We start from the raw sequence: 20,251 nt of genomic DNA, 5'->3' as shown, positions 1-20,251 counted from the left end.
GAAATCATAAAAATGCAGACAAAGCCTGCTCCCACCAGCCCCTCTCTTCCTCAGGCTCCCTGATGCTCCTCAACCTTTCTCCTCCCTCCTGTCTCTCTGCCACCAGGCTGAGCACATCGTGCCCCGTGGCCAGGACTTGAGGCCGACCCTGGTCCCGTGGCACCTTGTGGGGCACCTCTGAGGATCTGGGGCCTGCTGTGGAACCAGGAGCAGCCCAGGGTGCGCTCAGGCCCCGGGGGCTGCAGAGCCCTCTGCCCTGGAGGGCTGGGAAGCCACAGGCACATCCCCGGAGAGCCTGGCTGGCACTGCTGGGGCTGCTGGTCTCGGGGGTGCCTGAAATCCTTCCAGCCAGCCCGGACGGCCCCTCAGGAGCAGGGCTGAGCCATGCCCGAGTGCCAGCCCTGATGGCAGGGCCCAGCAGAGCTGAGCCTTCATCTGGGCACTGGCAGATTCCAAGCTCATCTGCCCGCTTCCTCCTGCGCTCCCTTTCTCGAGGGGCAGCAGCAGGGGCTGGCCCACAGGGTTTCCTCTCCCCGGGGGCGGGCAGCCCCTTGCCCACCCGTCCCTCTCGGGCCCCCTCTGCAGAGCTGCTTTCCAGCCGGGCACCCCCGGCGTGTCCCGGAGCCCGGCGCTGATCCTGCCCAGGCCCGGCGGGGCCCTGCGGCCGGGCCGGGCCATCCCGGGCAGGAGCAGCCCCCGAGGGGGGGACACACAGGCACAGGGGGACACGGGGAACCCACGCCGGGCACGGGGCCCTCCTGTCCCCACTCCCGCAGAGCCGCGCCCTGTCCCAGCGGAGGAAGGACATGAGCCCACAGCACTGTCTCGGCTGTGCCGGGGAAAGGGCGCTGTCGTTGCCTTGGGAACGAGCCAAGGTGGCCCAACGCAGTTTCGGAGCTCTCTGGCCGCCTAAAGTAACAAGTCAGGGCAGCCCAACCCAGGTTTTGGGCCCCGTGGCCGCCTAAAGTAACAAGTTGTGAAGCTTTCCTCATGAATATGTATAGCCTTGGCCAGTTCATCTACCATCTTCAACCATGGCTGGCATTTATTTGGAGCTCTCCCCCTGCAGCTGGCACTGTGGTCCAGCTCTGTGATAAAGTGCTGCCTGCTTCCTAATGCTCTAGTGCTGTTAAGGAGCTTTATTCCTGAATTTCAGTGACAGCTACACCTCCACTGTCCTCTATCCTGGAGCAGGGCCATGACTAGGGCCGCTGCAGGGCCCTTCCCTGCCCAGAGCTGGCTGTACACGAGCACACAACAATCCCACGCTGTTCCCTGCACGCTGCATGTCAGTCTAAACAGTGCAGCATTTTCTTAATTTTCCTGAAATTCAACTGGAATAGGTTTTCATGTTTGGAACAGATTGCTGAGTCATCTCTCCCTTTTTTTTCCTGGCCCAGCTCATTAGGTATATTCCCTGTCAAACACCAGTGAAAAAAATAGTAACGAACATAAATGTACTTTTTGGATTTTATCTGTGGTTTTGTGGGGGTTCCTGTGTCCTGCCCGGGCCAACTCACACTGACAGTTCAGTGGCACAGCAAAGCCAGGCTTATTCCCTCCTCCACAATGCAAGAAGAAACCAAGAGCTGAGTGTGAGTTGCCTTGTAACAGAACCAGAGTCTGACATGGCAGAGGAGGAACTGGCTCAGCTGTAACTCAAGTCTTAAACTGAATAAATGAACAATAATGGGCTCTCTTCTTTCCTGGAAGAGCTTTGGGCATGGTTCAGTGATTAAAAGGGATTCCAAAAGGGCTGGATAAGGACTTTGGACAAGGGCCCTGAGTGACAGGACAGGGGGCAAGAGCTTCCCACTGCCAGAGGGCAAGGTTGGATGGGATATTAGGAAAAAATTCTTCCCTGTGAGGGTGGTGAGGAACTGGCACAGGTGGCCCAGAGAAAAGTGTGGCTGCCCCATCCCTGCAAGTGTTCAAGGCCAGGTTGGACTGGGCTTGGAGCAACCTGGGCTAGTGGAAGGTTTCCCTGTCCCTGTCCATTGCAGGGGGGTGGAATGAGATGAGCATTAAGGTCCCTTCCAGCCCAAACCTTTCCATGGCTCTATGACCTCATGACTCTATGACCTCATGTCTCCATGGCTCTGTGACCCACTGTGTCCTGGGGGTGGGGTGGGGCCGTTGCCTGGCAACGGGAGCTGTGATGAAGAGGGGCACGTGCAGCGCAGGCCCCAGTCCTTCGAGGGCCGAGGAAGGAGGAAGGAGCCTTCTGGCGACTGACCCGCTTCCTCATCGCTTTGGCTGATCCGTTTGATCAGGCTACTTGCTCTATCATTTTATCAACCCCTTTGCTTATCCCTGTTACCACCCCTATTGGTCTCCCCTTTTATCATTCCTATAGGTCACCCCTTTTAAAATCCCTATAGGTCATCCCTTTTAACATCCCAATAAGTCATCCCTTTTAGAATCCCAATTGGTCATCCCTTTTAGAATCCCTATAAGGCATCCCTTTTAGAATCCCTGTAGGTTAGACATTCTACCATCCCTATAGGCATCCCTGTTATCATCCCTATAGGATATACAGTTTAAAACCCCTATAAGTCATCCCGTTTTAGAATCCTTATAGGGCATCCCTTGTATCATCCCTATTAGGCATCCCTGTTATCATTCCTATAGGACATACAGTTTAAAACCCCTATAGGTCATATATTTTAGAATCCTTACAGGGCATCCCTCATCCCTATTGGGCATCCCTGTTATCATTCCTATAGGACATATAGTTTAAAATCCCTACTGGTCATCCGTTTTAGAATCCCTATAGGTCATATATTTTAAAATCTTTATTGGTCATCCCATTTGCCATCGTTTTTACGCATCCCTGGCAGATCCTGTCTGGCAAGGAAGGCTTTTGTTTTTGCAGACATGGCGACTCCCTTGGACACTCTCAGCCTCTCCCAGCTGCTGGATCTCGCCATCGGGATGCCCCAGAATGGAGCCGTCCACTTTGCGGCCCTGAGGAAACTGCTGCAGGCCGTGCTGGGGCACCTGGACGTGCAGTACCTGACAGCCCAGGAGCCGTGGACGGGCGAGCTGAGTGGCCCCTCACTGGCTGAGTTGGCCACTGACGTAAAACAAATGAAAAAGGAAATGGAAGCTGTCAAGACATTCATGCCAGAGGTAGTGGCTCTTCCCAGAGCCCCTGGTGCTCCCCCACCAGTCAGTCCCTCCCCACTTCCTCAGCAGTGCTTGACTCTGCCCTCGCTGCCCAGGCAGCGCTTGGGCCGCTGGCAGAGCTTCCTGGCCCTTGGGATGGGCTTCAGTGCTCTGGCACAGAGCCTGGCTCGGGCAGGCAGCACTGGGGCTCTCCCTGCTGACCCTGCCTGTGCCATGGGCTCCCCAGGGCAGGGCTGGGGGTCTCGGGGCGCTTGCTGCCCTGGGGCTCACTCCCAAGAACCCTTTTTCCTAGACTGTCTCTCAGGCTCTTCATGAGGAGAGTGGTGAGGCCAAAGGTGTGTCAAGGATCCCAGGGGCGCAGGTTTGTGGAGATCACAGTGGGGGTGAAGGTTGTGTTCCCCAAGGACACTCCCCAGAGGCTCATCTCTGACACCCCTTTCTCCTACAGCCCCACATGGCAGAGGACATGAAGAAGTTTCTGGAGGAGCGTGACCAGGTGAACTGCTGCCATCAGACACTTGTGGCTCTGAGGCAGCAGCCAGTGGCCTCGGCTGTGCCGGCCGCAGGCTCAGCAGCCCTGGCCCTGCTGGATGCATGGAGAGTGCTGCCCGCAGTGCCCTGCCAGCCTGGCTGAGCCTGACCTGCACTGTCCCCTGTGCTGGGCACACCATGGAAGGGGGAAAGGTCCTGCAGGTCCCCAGGGACCCTCCCCTGGGACTCACCCCCACCACCCCTCTCTCCTAGGCCATGGCTGACTACCAGGATCTCCGGGAGGAGATTGGCGTGATTAAGGTGACACAGTCCCAGATGGCTCAGAAGATGAAGGAGACCCTTGCATTGGTGAGCTGCTGGCTGGTGTCATCTTTGGGCTCTCATGGGGTACTTGCGTGTGGCTCCCTGAGCTGGGGATCTGGGGTCGAGCCAGGGACAGGGTGTGGGGCCCTGGGTCTGCCCTTGCAGCTGAAGGGCCCTTGTGCTGGGACAACACAAGATCTGTGCCCTGAGTCTGCCACCACTGCCCTTCCCAGATGAAGAAGATGGAGGATGACATTGCACAGCTGAGGGAGGATATCGCCAAGTGGAAAGAAGAGACCAGAGAGCAGATCACTCAGCAAATGGAGTAAGAGAACAGGAGAGGGTTTTGTACTCTGTAGGGCTGCAGAGAAGCCCAGAGGTCCTGGGAGCATCCTGGTTTGGGGGCAAGGGACATTGCCCAAGCAGCGCTGGGGAGGCTAAGCCAGCCCCTGCCCCCATCTTGCTGGCCAGGTCTGTGCTGCAGGAGACAAAGAGTGAGCTGAAGAAGATGGAGGAGCAGCAGGAGATGAGGAATGCCATGCTGGAGCAGATGGTGACCGAGACGACCAACCAGATGCAGGAGAAGGTGAGGTGCTGGGGGAGCACTCCCACCACCCGCCAGCTCAGTGGAGGGGTCCTGACGGGGTTCCAGCCACATTCCCCATCTGGATGGGGCCATTGAGTCCCACGGCACCCAGGTGTGCTGGCTGCATCCATCCCATCTCTGAGCAGATTCCTTCTGCCCTTCCTGCAGCTGGGCGAGCTGGAGGAGGCAATGGGCACCGTGCAGGAGGAGCAGGAGAAGGCAAAGGCAGCGTGCTCCAACTGCACCTTTGACGACAAAGTGCTTTTGGGGGAGCTCGTCCAGCGCTGTGAGAAACTCGAGGAGGAGGTGGAGTCCCTGGAGTCCCGGCAGACAGCCCTGGGCAAGGTGGAGAACATCATAAAGCAAAGGAGCCAGGTAGGGAGTTGGCACCACGGGGGACTTGGGAGTGGGCTGAGGGCATTCCCTGGTTGGCTGTGCTTTGCTGTAAAATGTTGGGGAGTCCCTCATTGCCCCCAGACTGGCTTGGACCAGACAGCAGCATGGAAGGAAATTAAAGCCTTGTGCAAATGTCCTCTTGACACTGAGGACTCATGGAACGAGACCCCCCTTTGCTAAGCATCATCTTTTCTTCCTCCCTGGAGCAGGACCAGCAGCTCCTGCAGCACATGGAGGACCAGGTCAGGAAGATTCAAGGGGACTGTGAGGAGCTCAGCTTGGTCTCAGGGAACCTCCAGAAGGACTGTGAGGAAAAGCAGAAAGCTATTGAGGTGGGTGGCTGAAAGTCCTGTGGGGTCAGAGCATCTCCCAGGCAGACTCCAGCCAGGGGACCACAAGGAATCTGTCCCCCTGCCGACCTGCTCACAGCCCTGAGGGGGTTCCAAGGGTGTTTCCCAGAGGATTTTGGGTAGGGGGAGCAGGGGTTGCTCAGCTGGCCAGGAGGCACCTCCAGCCCTGCTGCCATGTCATGGGATGCTTTCTGTGTTGAAAGATGCTGTTCCAGTCCTTGGAGACACTGAAGAAGGACAAAGCAGAGGAGCAGAACATGTTGGCAGCAATGGACATGGTACAGTCTGGTGGGACCGACCCTGCAGGGGTGATGGGGTGAACGGGGCCACCCTGCCCTGGAAGGGGCACGATCATACAGAGGGAGTGCTTCTCCCTCTGCCCCTGACACACCCTGGCCCTGCCTGTCATTCCTCAACACCTTCCCCTCTGCTCTCCTGCCTTTCCCATCTGTTAGAAAGCGGACAAAGATGCCTTGGGCAGCAAAGTCAGTTGCACCCAGTTTGAGGCGAGCATGGAGCGGCTGGATAAGAGGATGCAGGAGATGCAGGGCCAGGTGTTGGGACAGAATGAGCAATGGAACGAGGTGCAGCAACAGCTCAGCAGCATGATGGAAAACAAGGTGAGTGGTGTCTCATCCCTCTCATGCAAAACTGGTACCTTTGGGTCTTGGTAGCCTGAGGCAGCATCCCTCTGAGGGTCCCCCTCTTGGATCTTCCCTGGAGACAGCCATGTCCCAGGCCGGGGCAGCTGGCTGAGGGTGTGCACCTGTCCACAGCTGGATCGCCTGGAGCTGAAGCCTTTCCATAAGCACATGGAGAAGATCTGGCAGAAGAGCATCAAAGAGCTTGAGAAGAAGATGGCAGAGAGTGACAGCGCTGCTGGGCTGAGGAAGTGAGTGGGATGGGGATGGTAATGGCTTTGGGGACAGCGATGGTGCTGTTCCCTCCAGCTGTCCCAGACAGTGCCCACGTGGTACCCTGGCACTGCACCAATTCAGCCACCAAACAAACCGTGGCGATGCTGATGAAGCAGCTGCACCTTCTCCTTCCACCAGCAGCAGGTTCTGCACAGGAAATGAGGCATGAGGGGGGGGCAGCTGTGGGACAGAGCCCTCCCAAAGCAAAGTGGGCTGTGGCTGCAAAGGCTTCCAGAAGCAAGGCTGGGAGATGGGCACTCCTTCCCCTGGCAGGGGTGTGACACGCAGAGCCCCAGGGCTGGGTGGTGCCCTGCCCTCCTGGACAGGCACAGGGGGGTCATTAGTGCTGCTGAAGGGCTGCAAGCAGTGCAAGGGCTGCTTGGGATGGCAGCGTGGGCCCTGTGCCCTTCAGCTGGCACCAGCCAGTGGGTTGGGGAATGGGGAGAAACCAGGCCCCACAGCCACGGTTGGCCCTGCAGACGCCGTGACTCCCTGCAGTGCCGTGCCCAGCACCTTGCTGCTGCCAGCGAGCCGCTGCCTGCGGGTGGGCAGGGCTGTGTCCCCCCAGGAGCTCAGCCAGCCCTTTTGTCTCCCCCTCCTTAGGCAGCTGCCAGTCCCTTTCACGTGCCTGTCCTGTGACCGCCCGGTCAAAACGCAGGTTCCTGGCCCGTGAGTATCCCCTCTGCTTTGGGGGGGCTGTGTGAGTGGGATGGGGCTCAATGGCTGCCAGGGGTGACCTGCTGTGCCAGGCACAGGGGTGAGGGTGTCTGCTTGGGTGGGTCTGACTCTGTTGAGCCTCCTCCTCAGCCCTGCCCATCAGGACACAGTGTGAGGCCTTGTCCCCAAGGGCTGCCAACAGGGGAAACTGCGATGTACAAGGCTGTGGGTTTTGAGGTACTGCCCCCCAGCAGGCGTGAGTTGTTTGTCCCCTGTCACCAACCTGTGGCTTCTGCCCTCCTCAGGAAACCTGAGACACTCCCGTACTTGCAGCCACTGCCCCCCATCAAGGATTTTCAGCCGCTGCCCCCCAGGAAGGATGCACAACCCAGCCAAAGGTAGGGGACCTGAGGACACAGCCCTGGCTCCTGGGGTGCAGGATAGCCCTGCCCTAGCAAGGAGAGCTCTTCCCTGCATGGGGATGGACTGGCCTTGTTGGCCTGAGCAGTGCAGGGGAGCAGAGGTAGGGCTGTGGAAGGTCAGTGCTTGCCCCAGGTCTGGGGGTTTTACTGCCCCCTTTCCACTGCCATGTCTAGCCCAGGACTCTGTCTCAAGGTCACTGAAACCACACATGATGAGTTTTGTCTGGTCTCAGCCTGAGCTCAGGCTTGGGGTGGAATAGGATGCCTCCTGTGAAAGCAATTCCCACAACTAAGCCCAGCTCCTGCCTGCTGCTGTCCTGTGCACAGGGACCTGCCATGGCCATGGCCAGCTCACCTGGCTGTGGGGAAACAAAGAGCAGACCCAGCCCCATGGGATGGGCTTGGGTGTCCTGCAGCAGGTGGAGGGAGCTGGGAGGGACACGTGCCACCGGGGAGCACCCCCTGGTCCCCTCCCTGCTGCAGGAGGGGGAAGCCCAGGATGCCACAATGCCAGGCACTGAGCATCCCTGTGCCCATCCCACAGGAGAACAGTGGTCAATGGCAAGATCCCTCGAGTGGCCCCGAGCATCGGGAACCCTCAGAGCAGCAGAAGCCCCGGGCAGCTCATCCAGGCTTCTCCCCGGAACAACGTGCGGCTGAAGGGCATCACAGCACTCCCCAGCAAGGTAGGGAAGGCTCGGACACAGCAGGTGTGACTGAGGCTGGGAGGGTGAGGCTGAGTATGCAGGGGGAATCTGTGCCTTCAGGTGCCCCAGGGAGAGCTGAGTTGGGAGGGTTGCTGGGGGATCATGGGTTGGGCCCTGTGTTGCAACCAGCTGCTCTCTCCTTCCCAGCCTAATGTGACCACAGTGGTGGGCACTTCTGGCCCCAACTCCCCGGAGCAGAAGAACCAGACTCCTGTGGTGGACAGTGCACAGGAAGAGCCAGGTATGGCCCTGTCAGGGCATGGGCTGGTGAAGAGAAAGGGAACTGGTGATCTGCTGGGGAGGGGGCCAGGGAACAAGCAGGGTCAGTGTGGGACAACAGCTTGTGTGCTGGTGAGTGGGTGGGGACCAGCCCCCCCAACCCTGGGGGTCTCTGGACAGGCAGGTGTCCCTGCTGCCTGCCACGTCCTGGGCTGGCAGCGCTGCCCCAGCCGGGGGCTGCCCCTGGGAAGTGGGGAGCTCACCCTTCCCCCTCGTCCCCAGGCCCTTCCACCTCACAGGAGCAACGACCAGCCAGGACCCGCAAGACCAAGCACGTCACGTGGGCACCACAGCTCACGCAGATAAAGATCATCCCGGCCCGTGAGACAACACCTTCCCCAAGCAGAGAGAGAGGAGCGAACAACCGGTACTCCGACATAGACATCGAAGAAGAGAGAAGAATAGCTTTTGAGGAGTTGGTTAATTTAATAAAGAAATAATAAAAACGCAGACAAAGCCTGGTCCCACCAACCCCTCTCTTCCTCAGGCTCCCTGATGCTCCTCAACCTTTCTCCTCCCTCCTGTCTCTCTGCCGCCAGGCTGAGCACATCGTGCCCCGTGGCCAGGACTTGAGGCCGGCTCTGGTCCCACAGAGCCTTGTGGGGCATCTCTGAGGATCTGGGGCCTGCTGTGGAACCAGGAGCAGCCCAGGGTGCGCTCAGGCCCCGGGGGCTGCAGAGCCCTCTGCCCCGGAGGGCTGGGAAGCCACAGGCACATCCCCGGAGAGCCTGGCTGGCACTGCTGGGGCTGCTGGTCTCGGGGGTGCCTGAAATCCTTCCAGCCGGCCCGGACGGCCCCTCAGGAGCAGGGCTGAGCCATGCCCGAGTGCCAGCCCTGATGGCAGGGCCCAGCAGAGCTGAGCCTTCATCTGGGCACTGGCAGATTCCAAGCTCATCTGCCCGCTTCCTCCTGCGCTCCCTTTCTCGAGGGGCAGCAGCAGGGGCTGGCCCACAGGGTTTCCTCTCCCCGGGGGCGGGCAGCCCCTTGCCCACCCGTCCCTCTCGGGCCCCCTCTGCAGAGCTGCTTTCCAGCCGGGCACCCCCGGCGTGTCCCGGAGCCCGGCGCTGATCCTGCCCAGGCCCGGCGGGGCCCTGCGGCCGGGCCGGGCCATCCCGGGCAGGAGCAGCCCCCGAGGGGGGGACACACAGGCACAGGGGGACACGGGGAACCCACGCCGGGCACGGGGCCCTCCTGTCCCCACTCCCGCAGAGCCGCGCCCTGTCCCCGCGGAGGAAGGACATGAGCCCACAGCACTGTCTCGGCTGTGCCGGGGAAAGGGCGCTGTCGTTGCCTTGGGAACGAGCCAAGGTGGCCCAACGCAGTTTCGGAGCTCTCTGGCCGCCTAAAGTAACAAGTCAGGGCAGCCCAACCCAGGTTTTGGGCCCTGTGGCCGCCTAAAGTAACAAGTTGTAAAGCTTTCCTCATGAATATGTATGTCCTTGGCCAGTTCATCTACCATCTTCAGCCATGGCTGGCATTTATTTGGAGCTCTCCCCCTGCAGCTGGCATTGTGGTCCAGCTCTGTGATAAAGTGCTGCCTGCTTCCTAATGCTCTAGTGCTGTTAAGGAGCACTAGAAATTTCCTGAATAAATTCAGGAAATTTATTCCTAAATTTCCATGACAGCTACACCTCCACTGTTCTCTATCCTGGAGCAGGGTCATGACTAGGGCCGCTGCAGGGCCCTTCCCTGCCCAGAGCTGGCTGCACACGAGCACACAACAATCCCACGCTGTTCCCTGCACGCTGCATGTCAGTCTAAACAGTGCAGCATTTTCTTAATTTTCCTGAAATTCAACAGGAATCGGTTTTCATGTTTGGAACAGATTGCTGAGTCATCTCCCCCTTTATTTCCTGGCACAGCTCATTAGGTACATTCCCTCTCAAACACCAGAGGAAAAAATAGTAACCAACACAAATGTACTGTTTGGATTTTATATGTGGTTTTGTGGGGGTTCCTGTGTCCTGCCCAGGCCAATTCACACTGACAGTTCAGCGACACAGCAAAGCCAGGCTTATTCCCTGCTCCACAATGCAAGAAGAAACCAAGAGCTGAGTGTGAGTTGCCTTGTAACAGAACCAGAGTCTGACATGGCAGAGGAGGAACTGGCTCAGCTGTAACTCCAGTCTTAAACTGAATAAAAGAAAAATGAAGAGGGCTCTTCTTTCCTGGAAGATCTTTGGGCATGTTTCACTGACTACAGGGGCTCCAAGAGAGCTGGAGAGGGACTTTGGACAAGGGCCTTGAGTGACAGGACAAAGGGGCAAAAGCTTCCCACTGCCAGAGGGCAGGACTGGATGGGATATTGGGAAGAAATTCTTCCCTTTGAGGGTGGTGAGGAACTGACACAGGTGACCCAGAGAAAAGTGTGGCTGCCCCATCCGTGCAAGTGTTCAAGGCCAGGTTGGACTGGGCTTGGAGCAACCTGGGCTAGTGGAAGGTGTCCCTGTCCCTTGCAGGGGGGTGGAATGAGATGAGCATTAAGGTCCCTTCCAGCCCAAACCTTTCCATGGCCCTATGACCTCATGACTCTATGACCTCATGTCTCCATGGCTCTGTGACCCACTGTGTCCTGGGGGTGGGGTGGGGCTGTTGCCTGGCAACGGGAGCTGTGATGAAGAGGGGCACGTGCAGCGCAGGCCCCAGTCCTTCGAGGGCCGAGGAAGGAGGAAGGAGCCTTCTGGCGACTGACCCGCTTCCTCATCGCTTTGGCTGATCCGTTTGATCAGGCTATTTGTTCTATCATTTTATCAACCCCTTTGCTTATCCCTGTTACCACCCCTATTGGTCTCCCCTTTTATCATTCCTATAGGTCACCCCTTTTAAAATCCCTCTAGGTCATACCTTTTAACATCCCAATAAGTCATCCCTTTTATAATCCCAATAAGTCATCCCTTTTAGAATCCCTATAGGTCAACCCTTTTAGAATCCCTATAAGGCATCCCTTTTAGATCCCCTATAAGGCATCCCTTCTAGAATCCTTATAAGGCATCCCTGTTATCATCCCTATAGGTTAGACTAACTTATCATCCCTATAAGTCATCCCTTTTGGAATTCCTATAGGTCATCACTTTTATCATCCCTATAGGTCACATAGTTTAAAATCCCTCTAGGTCTTCCCTTTTAGCATCCCCATAGGTCATCCCTGTTATCATCCCTATAGGGCATCCTGCTTATCATTCCTATAGGTCATCCCGGTTATCATCCCTATAGGTCATCCCGGTTATCATCCCTATAGGGCATCACCCTTATCATCCCGATAGGTCATATATTTTAAAATCCCTATTGGTCAGCCCATTTGCCATCCCTTTTGTGCATTCCTGGCAGATCCTGTCTGGGCAGAAAGGCTTTTGTTTTTGCAGACATGGCGACTCCCTTGGACACTCTCAGCCTCTCCCAGCTGCTGGATCTCGCCATCGGGATGCCCCAAAATGGAGCCGTCCACTTTGCGGCCATGAGGAAACTGCTGCAGGCCGTGCTGGGGCACCTGGACGTGCAGTACCTGACAGCCCAGGAGCCGTGGACGGGCGAGCTGAGTGGCCCCTCACTGGCTGAGTTGGCCATGGGCATGAAGGACATGAAGCAGGAGATGGAATCCTGCAGGAAACTCATATCTGAGGTAGTGGCTCTTCCCAGAGCCCCTGGTGCTCCCCCACCAGTCAGTCCCTCCCCACTTCCTCAGCAGTGCTTGACTCTGCCCTCACTGCCCAGGCAGCGCTTGGGCCACTGGCAGCTCTTCCTGGCCCTTGGGATGGGCTTCAGTGCTCTGGCACAGAGCCGGGCTCGGGCAGGCGGCACTGGGGCTCTTCCTGCTGACCCTGCCTGTGGCATGGGCTCCCCAGGGCCCAACTGGGGGTCTCGGGGCACTTGCTGCCCTGGGGATCACCCCCGAGAACCCTTTTTCCTAGACTGTGTCTCAGGAGATTGGTGCGTTAAAGGCCGAACATTCCCGTATGTCAGAGGACATCAGGAAGATCCAGGAGGCACAGGTCTTGTGCAGACCACAGTGGGGGTGAAGGTCGTGTTCCCCAGGGACACTCCCCAGGGGCTCATCTCTGACACCCCTTTCTCCTAGGCTATGGCTGACTCCAAGCATCTGCAGGACATTGACAAGTTAAAGGCTGCACAGTCCCGCATGGCAGAGGACATGAAGAATGTCCAGGAGGAGCGTGACCAGGTGAACTGCTGCCATCAGACACTTGTGGCTCTGAGGCAGCAGCCAGTGGCCTCGGCTGTGCCGGCCGCAGGCTCAGCAGCCCTGGCCCTGCTGGATGCATGGAGAGTGCTGCCCGCAGTGCCCTGCCAGCCTGGCTGAGCCTGACCTGCACTGTCCCCTGTGCTGGGCACACCACGGCAGGGGAAAGGTCCTGCAGGTCCCCAGGGACCCTCCCCTGGGACTCACCCCCACCACCCCTCTCTCCTAGGCCATGGCTGAGTGCCAGGATCTCCGTGAGGAGATTGACAGGATGAAGGTGACACAGACACACATGGAAGATGACATTTGGAGGATGAAGGAGGCGCTTGCATTGGTGAGCTGCTGGCTGGTGTCACCCTTGGGCTCTTGTGGGGTACTTGAGTGTGGCTCTGTGAGCTGGGGATTTGGGCTCAGGCTGGGGACCAGGTGTGGAGCCCTTGGTCTGCCCTGACTCTGCCACCACTGCCCTTCCCAGATGAAGAAGATGGAGGACGACATCAGAAAGCTGAGGGAGGATGTGGCCAAGTGGAAAGAAGAGATCAGCAAGCAGATCACTCAGCAAATGGAGTAAGAGAATGGGAGAGGGTTTAGTAGCCTAGAGGGGCTGCTAGGAAGCCCAGGGGGCCTGGGAGCATCCTGGGTTGGGGGTAAGGAACATTGCCCGAGCAGCCCTGGGGAGGCTAAGCCAGCCCCTGCCCCCATCTCGCTGGCCAGGTGTGTGCTGCAGGAGACAAAGAGTGAGCTGAAGAAAATGGAGGAGCAGCAGGAGATGAAGAATTCCATGCTGGAGCAGCTGGTGACTGAGACAGCCAACCAGCTGAATGCTCAGGTGAGGTGCTGGGGGAGCTCAGTGGAGGGGTCCTGAGAGGGTTCCAGCCACATCCCCCATCTGGCTGGGGCCATCGAGCCCCACAGCACCCAGCTCTGTTCATTGCAACCAGTCAGCAGCGTGGAAGGAAATTAAAGCCTTGGTGTAAATGTCCTGTTGACAGTGAGGGCTCCTGGCCACAGGCTGAGTAACACGGATCTGTCTCTGTGGGGAAAACAGACTCCCTTTGCTCAGCACCACTCCTGTTCTTCCTCCCTGGAGCAGGACCAGCAGCTGCTGCAGCACATGGAAGACTCATTCGGCAAGATTCAAAAGGAATACAAGAAGCTCAGCTACATCTCAGAGAGTATCCAGGCAGACTGTCAGATGAAGCAGAAAGCTATTGAGGTGGGTGGGTAAAAGTCCTATGGGGTCAGAGCATCCCCCAGGCAGACTCCAGGCAGGAGACCACAAGGAATCTGTCCCCCTGCCAAGCTGCTCACACCCTGTGGAGCTTCCACATGCCTTTCCTGGGGGTTTATCAGTAGGGGGACCAGGGGGTGCCAGGCTGGCCAGGAGGCAGCTCCAACCCTACTGCGGTTTCATGGGATGCTTTCTGTGTTGAAAGATGCTGTTCCAGTCCTTGGAGAAGCTGAAGAAGGAAAAAGTAGATGAGCAGAACATGTTGACAGCAATGGACATGGTAGAGTCTCGAGGGCCCTCTGTGCCAGCCCAGGGCTTCCTGGGCAGGGTGACAAGTGCCCCTTGTCCCTTGGGGGCTGTTTGGCAAAAGTGACCTGGGAGAGGGAGGATTTCCAGACCAAGTGCAGGTCCCTTGCCTCTCCACTGGTGGGACAACCCCATGGGGGTGATGGGGTGACTGGGGCCACCCTGCCCTGAAAGGGGCACGACAGCACGGAGGGAGTGCTTCTCCCTCTGCCCCTGACAATCTCTGGCCCTGCCTGTCATTCCTCAACCCTTTCCCCTCTTCACTCCTGCCTTTCCCCTCTGTTAGAAAGCGGACAAAGATGCCTTGGGCAGCAAAGTTGATTGCACTCAGTTTGAGGCGAGCATGGAGCAAATGGATGGAAGGATGCAGGAGATGCAGGGCCAGATGTCAGGACAGAAGCAGCACTGCAAGGAGCTGCAGCAGAAGCTCAAGGACATGATGGAAAACAAGGTGAGCGGTGCCTCGTCCCTGCCGTGAGAAACTGGCACACTTGGCAGGCTGAGGATTTTCCCTGGAGCTGGCCATGACCCATGCTGGGGCAGCTGGCTGAGGGTGTGCACCTGTCCACAGCTGGATCGTGGGGAGCTGAAGCATTTCCGAAATCGGTTAGAGGAGATCTGGAAGGGGAAGATGGAGGAACTTGAGAACAGGATCTTGGGTGACAGCGCCGCTGGGATGAGGAAGTGAGTGGGATGGGGATGGCAATGGCTTTGGGGACAGCAATGGTGCTGTTCCCTCCACCTGTCCCAGACAGTGCCCACGTGGTACCCTGGCACTGCACCAATTTAGCCACCAAACAAATCGTGGCGATGCTGATGAAGCAGCTGCACCTTCTCCTTCCACCAGCAGCAGGTTCTGCACAGGAAAGGAGGCACGAGGAGGGGGCAGCTGTGGGACAGAGCCCTCCCAAAGCAAAGGGGGCTGTGGCTGCAAAGGCTTCCAGAAGCAAGGCTGGGAGATGGGCACTCCTTCCCCTGGCAGGGGTGTGACACGCAGCGCCCCAGGGCTGGGTGGTGCCCTGCCCTCCTGGCCAGGCACAGGGGGGTCATTAGTGCTGCTGAAGGGCTGCAAGCAGTGCAAGGGCTGCTTGGGATGGCAGCGTGGGCCCTGTGCCCTTCAGCTGGCACCAGCCAGTGGGTTGGGGAATGGGGAGAAACCAGGCCCCACAGCCACGGTTGGCCCTGCAGACGCCGTGACTCCCTGCAGTGCCGTGCCCAGCACCTTGCTGCTGCCAGCGAGCCGCTGCCTGCGGGTGGGCAGGGCTGTGTCCCCCCAGGAGCTCAGCCAGCCCTTTTGTCTCCCCCTCCTTAGGCAGCTGCCAGTCCCTTTCACGTGCCTATCCTGTGACCGCCCGATCAAAACGCAGGTTCCTGGCCCGTGAGTATCCCCTCTGCTTTGGGGGGGCTGTGTGAGTGGGATGGGGCTCAATGGCTGCCAGGGGTGACCTGCTGTGCCAGGCACAGGGGTGAGGGTGTCTGCTTGGGTGGGTCTGACTCTGTTGAGCCCCCTCCTCAAAGCTGCCCATCTGGAGGGAGTGAGAGGCCTTGTCCCACAGGGCTGCCAGCAACGGAAACTGTGAGGTACAAGGCTGTGGGTTTTCATAGAATCATGGAATCATAGAATCGATTGGGTTGGAAAAGACCTCCGAGATCATCTAGTCCAACCCTTGGTCCAAATCCAGGCCATTTACTAGATCATGTCGTTGTTGTGGGGTTGTTTGGGGTATTACCCCCAGCAGACGTGAGTTTGTTGTCCCCTGTCATCCACCTGTGGCTTCTGCCCTCCACAGGAAACCCGAGACACTCCCGTACTTGAAGCCAATGCCCCCCAGCAAGGACCCACAGCACAGCCAAAGGTAGGGAGTTGGGTGCCTCGTGTGAAAGGAGTTCCATGCACTGCCCTGTGCTGGGCACTGAGCATCCCTGTGCCCCATCCCACAGGAGACCAGTGGTCAGTGGCAGGGTCCCCCGAGTGCCCCAGATCGGTGGGGACCCTGAGAGATTCAGCCACGCGGTGCAGCGCATCCAGCCTTGCCCCCGCCTCAGTGCACAACTGCAGCGCCTCATGACACTCCCCAACAAGGTAGGGAAGGCACAGACACAGCAGGTGTGACTGAGGCTGGGAGGGTGAGGCTGAGTATGCAGGGGGAATCTGTGCCTTCAGGTGCCCCAGGGAGAGCTGGGTTGAGAGGGTTGCTGGGGGAGGCTGAATTGAGCCCCAGCTGCTCTCTCCTTCCCAGCCTACTGTGATCAAGCTGCTGGGCAGCGATGGCAACATCTCCCAGGTAAAGAAGGAGCAGCCTCCTGTGGTGGACAGAGCACAGGATGAGCCAGGTATGGCCCTGTTGGGGCACGGGACAGGGAAGGGAAAGGGGACTGTTTGTCTGCTGGGGAGCAAGCAAAGCTTTGTGTGCAGAACTGGGCAGGCTGCCATGGGGGTCTCAGGTCTGGAGTTGGATGGAAGAGGCAGAAGCAGGATGGAGCAGGAGGACTGGCAGATGGGGTGACTGGGGCTGAGGGTGGAGCAAGGTGGGGGAATGGCCCTGGCCAGTGTGGGACAACAGCTTGTGTGCTGGTGGGTGGGTGGGGACCAGCACCCCCAACCCTGTGGTCTCTGGACAGGCAGGTGTCCCTGCTGCCTGCCACGTCCTGGGCTGGCAGCGCTGTCCCAGCCAGGGGCTGCCCCTGGGAAGTGGGAAGCTCACCCCTGCCCCTCGTCCCCAGGCCCTTCAACCTCACAGGACCACCGACCAGCCACGACCCACAGCCACGTCTCCCGAGCACCGGCGCTCGTCCAGACACTCCGGCCCCGCCAGACGTCGTCAGCCCCCAAACAGCTGGACAGGACTGGGTGCCCAGTGCTTGACAAGGGACGTCTTCTCAGCAGACACAGGAATTTGTGAAAGCTGCCCTCAAAAAGATGACTTTTTGGGTTTATTAAGTTAATTAAAAACCCATAAAAATGCAGACATAGCCTGGTCCCACCAGCCTCTCTCTTCCTCAGGCTCCCTGATGCTCCTCAACCTTTCTCCTCCCTCCTGTCTCTCTGCCACCAGACTGAGCACATCGTGCCCCGTGGCCAGGACTTGAGGCCGGCCCTGGTCCCGTGGCACCTTGGGGGGCATCTCTGAGGATCTGGGGCCTGCTGTGGAACCAGGAGCAGCCCAGGGTGCGCTCAGGCCCCGGGGGCTGCAGAGCCCCCTGCCCCGGAGGGCTGGGAAGCCACAGGCACATCCCCGGAGAGCCTGGCTGGCACTGCTGGGGCTGCTGGTCTCGGGGGTGCCTGAAATCCTTCCGGACGGCCCGGACGGCCCCTCAGGAGCAGGGCTGAGCCATGCCAGCGTACTGGTTCCGGTGTCAGGGCCCAGCAGAGCTGTGCCTTCATCTGGGCACTGGCAGATTCCAAGCTCATCTGCCAGCTTCCTCCTGCGGTCCCTTTCTCGAGGGGCAGCAGCAGGGGCTGGCCCACAGGGTTTCCTCTCCCCGGGGGCGGGCAGCCCCTTGCCCACCCGTCCCTCTCGGGCCCCCTCTGCAGAGCTGCTTTCCAGCCGGGCACCCCCGGCGTGTCCCGGAGCCCGGCGCTGATCCTGCCCAGGCCCGGCGGGGCCCTGCGGCCGGGCCGGGCCATCCCGGGCAGGAGCAGCCCCCGAGGGGGGGACACACAGGCACAGGGGGACACGGGGAACCCACGCCGGGCACGGGGCCCTCCTGTCCCCACTCCCGCAGAGCCGCGCCCTGTCCCCGCGGAGGAAGGACATGAGCCCACAGCACTGTCTCGGCTGTGCCGGGGAAAGGGCGCTGTCGTTGCCTTGGGAACGAGCCAAGGTGGCCCAACGCAGTTTCGGAGCTCTCTGGCCGCCTAAAGTAACAAGTCAGGGCAGCCCAACCCAGGTTTTGGGCCCTGTGGCCGCCTAAAGTAACAAGTTGTAAAGCTTTCCTCATGAATATGTATAGCCCTGGCCAGTTCATCTACCATCTTCAGCCATGGCTGGCATTTATTTGGAGCTCTCCCCCTGCAGCTGGCACTGTGGTCCAGCTCTGTGATAAAGTGCTGCCTGCTTCCTAATGTTCTAGTGTTGTTAAGGAGCTTTATTCCTGAATTTCAGTGACAGCTACACCTCCACTGCCCTCTATCCTGGAGCAGGGTCATGACTAGGGCCGGTGCAGGGCCCTTCCCTGCCCAGAGCTGGCTGTACACGAGCACACAACAATCCCACGCTGTTCCCTGCACGCTGCATGTCAGTCTAAACAGTGCAGCTTTGACTGGGGGAGAGCTATAACCCCCCTTGAGCAAGACCCACAGGGACCACCCTGCATGCAAGTCACAGGGTGACACAAAATTGCCGTTTATTGAACATGGACATCGGCTTATAAAGGCCGAGCAGAAACCCTTCTAGAAGAAAGGGTGGAGACTGGGAGGAGTATCCAAGGAGTGGCCAATCAGGGTAACAAGGGGCAAAACTTGTTGAAACATGAACAAATGAGAAACTATCTCGAGGCAGTACTGCTGCAGCAGGGTTGGACGAACAAGGAAAGGGTTTACATAGAACCAATAGAAGAAAGGGTAACAGGGATACAGAGAAGGGAATCACACATTCTCATAATAAAACATATTATGTCAACAAGAGAACAATTGTATAACTAAGTAAAACACTGGAAACAAACATTCTCAGGGTTATGATGATCATATCTTGAGCATGACAGCGTAGGTGCACTCTGAGATGATGTCTTCCTCTTCCTCTGATCTCTCCCCATTAAGTTTCTTCCACCATTTGTAGGACTCCATTGGCGCACCTCCAACACAGCTTTTTCTTAATTTTCCTGAAATTCAACTGGAATAAGTTTTCATGTTTGGAACAGATTGCTGAGTCATCTCCCCCTTTATTTCCTCGCCCAGCTCATTAGGTACATTCCCTGTCAAAAACCGGAGGAAAAAACAGTAACGAACATAAATGTACTTTTTGGATTTTATCTGTGGTTTTGTGGGGGTTCCTGTGTCCTGCCCGGGCCAACTCACACTGACAGTTCAGTGGCACAGCAAAGCCAGGCTTATTCCCTGCTCCACAATGCAAGAAGAAACCAAGAGCTGAGTGTGAGTTGCCTTGTAACAGAACCAGAGTCTGACATGGCAGAGGAGGAACTGGCTCAGCTGTAACTCCAGTCTTAAACTGAATAAAAGAAAAATGAAGAGGGCTCTTCTTTCCTGGAAGATCTTTGGGCATGTTTCACTGACTACAGGGGCTCCAAGAGAGCTGGAGAGGGACTTTGGACAAGGGCCTTGAGTGACAGGACAAAGGGGCAAAAGCTTCCCACTGCCAGAGGGCAGGACTGGATGGGATATTGGGAAGAAATTCTTCCCTTTGTGGGTGGTGAGGAACTGGCACAGGTGGCCCAGAGAAAAGTGTGGCTGCCCCATCCCTGCAAGTGTTCAAGGCCGGGTTGGACTGGGCTTGGAGCAACCTGGGCTAGTGGAAGGTTTCCCTGTCCCTGTCCCTTGGGGGGGTGGGGGAATGAGATGAGCATTAAGGTCCCTTCCAGCCCAAACCTTTCCATGGCTCTATGACCTCATGACTCTATGACCTCATGTCTCCATGGCTCTGTGACCCACTGTGTCCTGGGGTGGGGTGGGGCCGTTGCCTGGCAACAGGAGTTGTGATGAAGAGGGGCACGTGCAGCGCAGGCCCCAGTCCTTCGAGGGCCGAGGAAGGAGGAAGGAGCCTTCTGGCGACTGACCCGCTTCCTCATTGCTTTGGCTGATCCGTTTGATCAGGCTACTTGCTCTACCATTTTATCAACCCTTTTGCTTATCCCTTTTTCCATCCCTATTGGTCTCCCCTTTTATCATCCCTATAGGTCATCCCTTTTAGAATCCCTATAGGTCATCCCTTTTAGAATCCCTATAGGTCATCCCTTTTAGAATCCCTATAGGTCATCCCTTTTAACATCCCAATATATTGTCCCTTTTAGAATCCCAATAGGTCATCCCTTTTAGAATCCCTATAAGGCATCCCTGTTATCATCCCTATAGGTTAGACAACTTGTCATCCCTATAAGTCATCCCTTTTGGAATTCCTATAGGTCATCACTTTTATCATCCCTATAGGTCACATAGTTTAAAATCCCTCGAGGTCTTCCCTTTTATCATCCCCATAGGTCATCCCTGTTATCATCCCTATAGGGCATCCTGGTTATCATCCCTATAGGGCATCCCGGTTATCATCCCTATAGAGCATCCCTTATATCATCCCTATAGGTCATATATTTTAAAATCCCTATTGGTC

General features: G+C 57.7%; 3 protein-coding genes across 6 annotated transcripts in view; all 3 read left to right on the top strand.

Moving 5' to 3' along the window:
• Positions 1–1,580: 1,580 nt before the first annotated feature.
• LOC135425420 (glutamine-rich protein 2-like) overlaps positions 1,581–20,251 on the top strand; it is a 24,381-nt gene continuing 5,710 nt past the window's right edge. For 2 of the 4 annotated variants that reach the window (XM_064677687.1, XM_064677684.1), the window contains exons 1-2: positions 11,240–11,376; positions 11,427–11,857. In XM_064677687.1, coding sequence (XP_064533757.1) covers positions 11,603–11,857 — 255 coding nt within the window. In that variant the 5' untranslated portion in view covers positions 11,240–11,376; positions 11,427–11,602. Of the gene's footprint in view, positions 2,657–11,231; positions 11,377–11,426; positions 11,858–12,146; positions 12,228–12,313; positions 12,416–12,662; positions 12,768–12,908; positions 13,001–13,147; positions 13,263–13,526; positions 13,650–13,869; positions 13,945–14,256; positions 14,422–14,541; positions 14,655–15,282; positions 15,349–15,760; positions 15,827–20,251 lie in introns of those variants that run through there. The other 2 variants (XM_064677686.1, XM_064677685.1) reach the window with 2 other exon arrangements.
• Positions 2,673–8,694, top strand: LOC135425417 (glutamine-rich protein 2-like). Its single transcript, XM_064677680.1, has 16 exons — positions 2,673–3,132; positions 3,422–3,490; positions 3,578–3,625; positions 3,874–3,969; positions 4,158–4,249; positions 4,396–4,510; positions 4,679–4,885; positions 5,116–5,238; positions 5,460–5,534; positions 5,712–5,876; positions 6,033–6,148; positions 6,777–6,842; positions 7,136–7,228; positions 7,797–7,938; positions 8,107–8,200; positions 8,461–8,694. The coding sequence occupies exons 1-16, from the start codon at positions 2,878–2,880 to the stop codon at positions 8,676–8,678; spliced, it is 1,974 nt and encodes a 657-aa protein (XP_064533750.1). The 5' UTR covers positions 2,673–2,877; the 3' UTR covers positions 8,679–8,694.
• The window catches only part of LOC135425418 (glutamine-rich protein 2-like), a 16,571-nt gene continuing 16,521 nt past the window's right edge, over positions 20,202–20,251 (top strand). The window contains exon 1 of the mRNA XM_064677681.1: positions 20,202–20,248. The gene's annotated coding sequence lies outside the window, so the exon portion shown is untranslated. The remainder of the gene's footprint in view (positions 20,249–20,251) is intronic.

Source organism: Pseudopipra pipra, chromosome 21 (genome assembly GCF_036250125.1).
Source record: "Pseudopipra pipra isolate bDixPip1 chromosome 21, bDixPip1.hap1, whole genome shotgun sequence".
NCBI classification, from domain to species: domain Eukaryota; kingdom Metazoa; phylum Chordata; class Aves; order Passeriformes; family Pipridae; genus Pseudopipra; species Pseudopipra pipra.
Note: the sequence above shows the minus strand (reverse complement) of the source record. Positions and strands in the feature narration are given on the sequence as shown.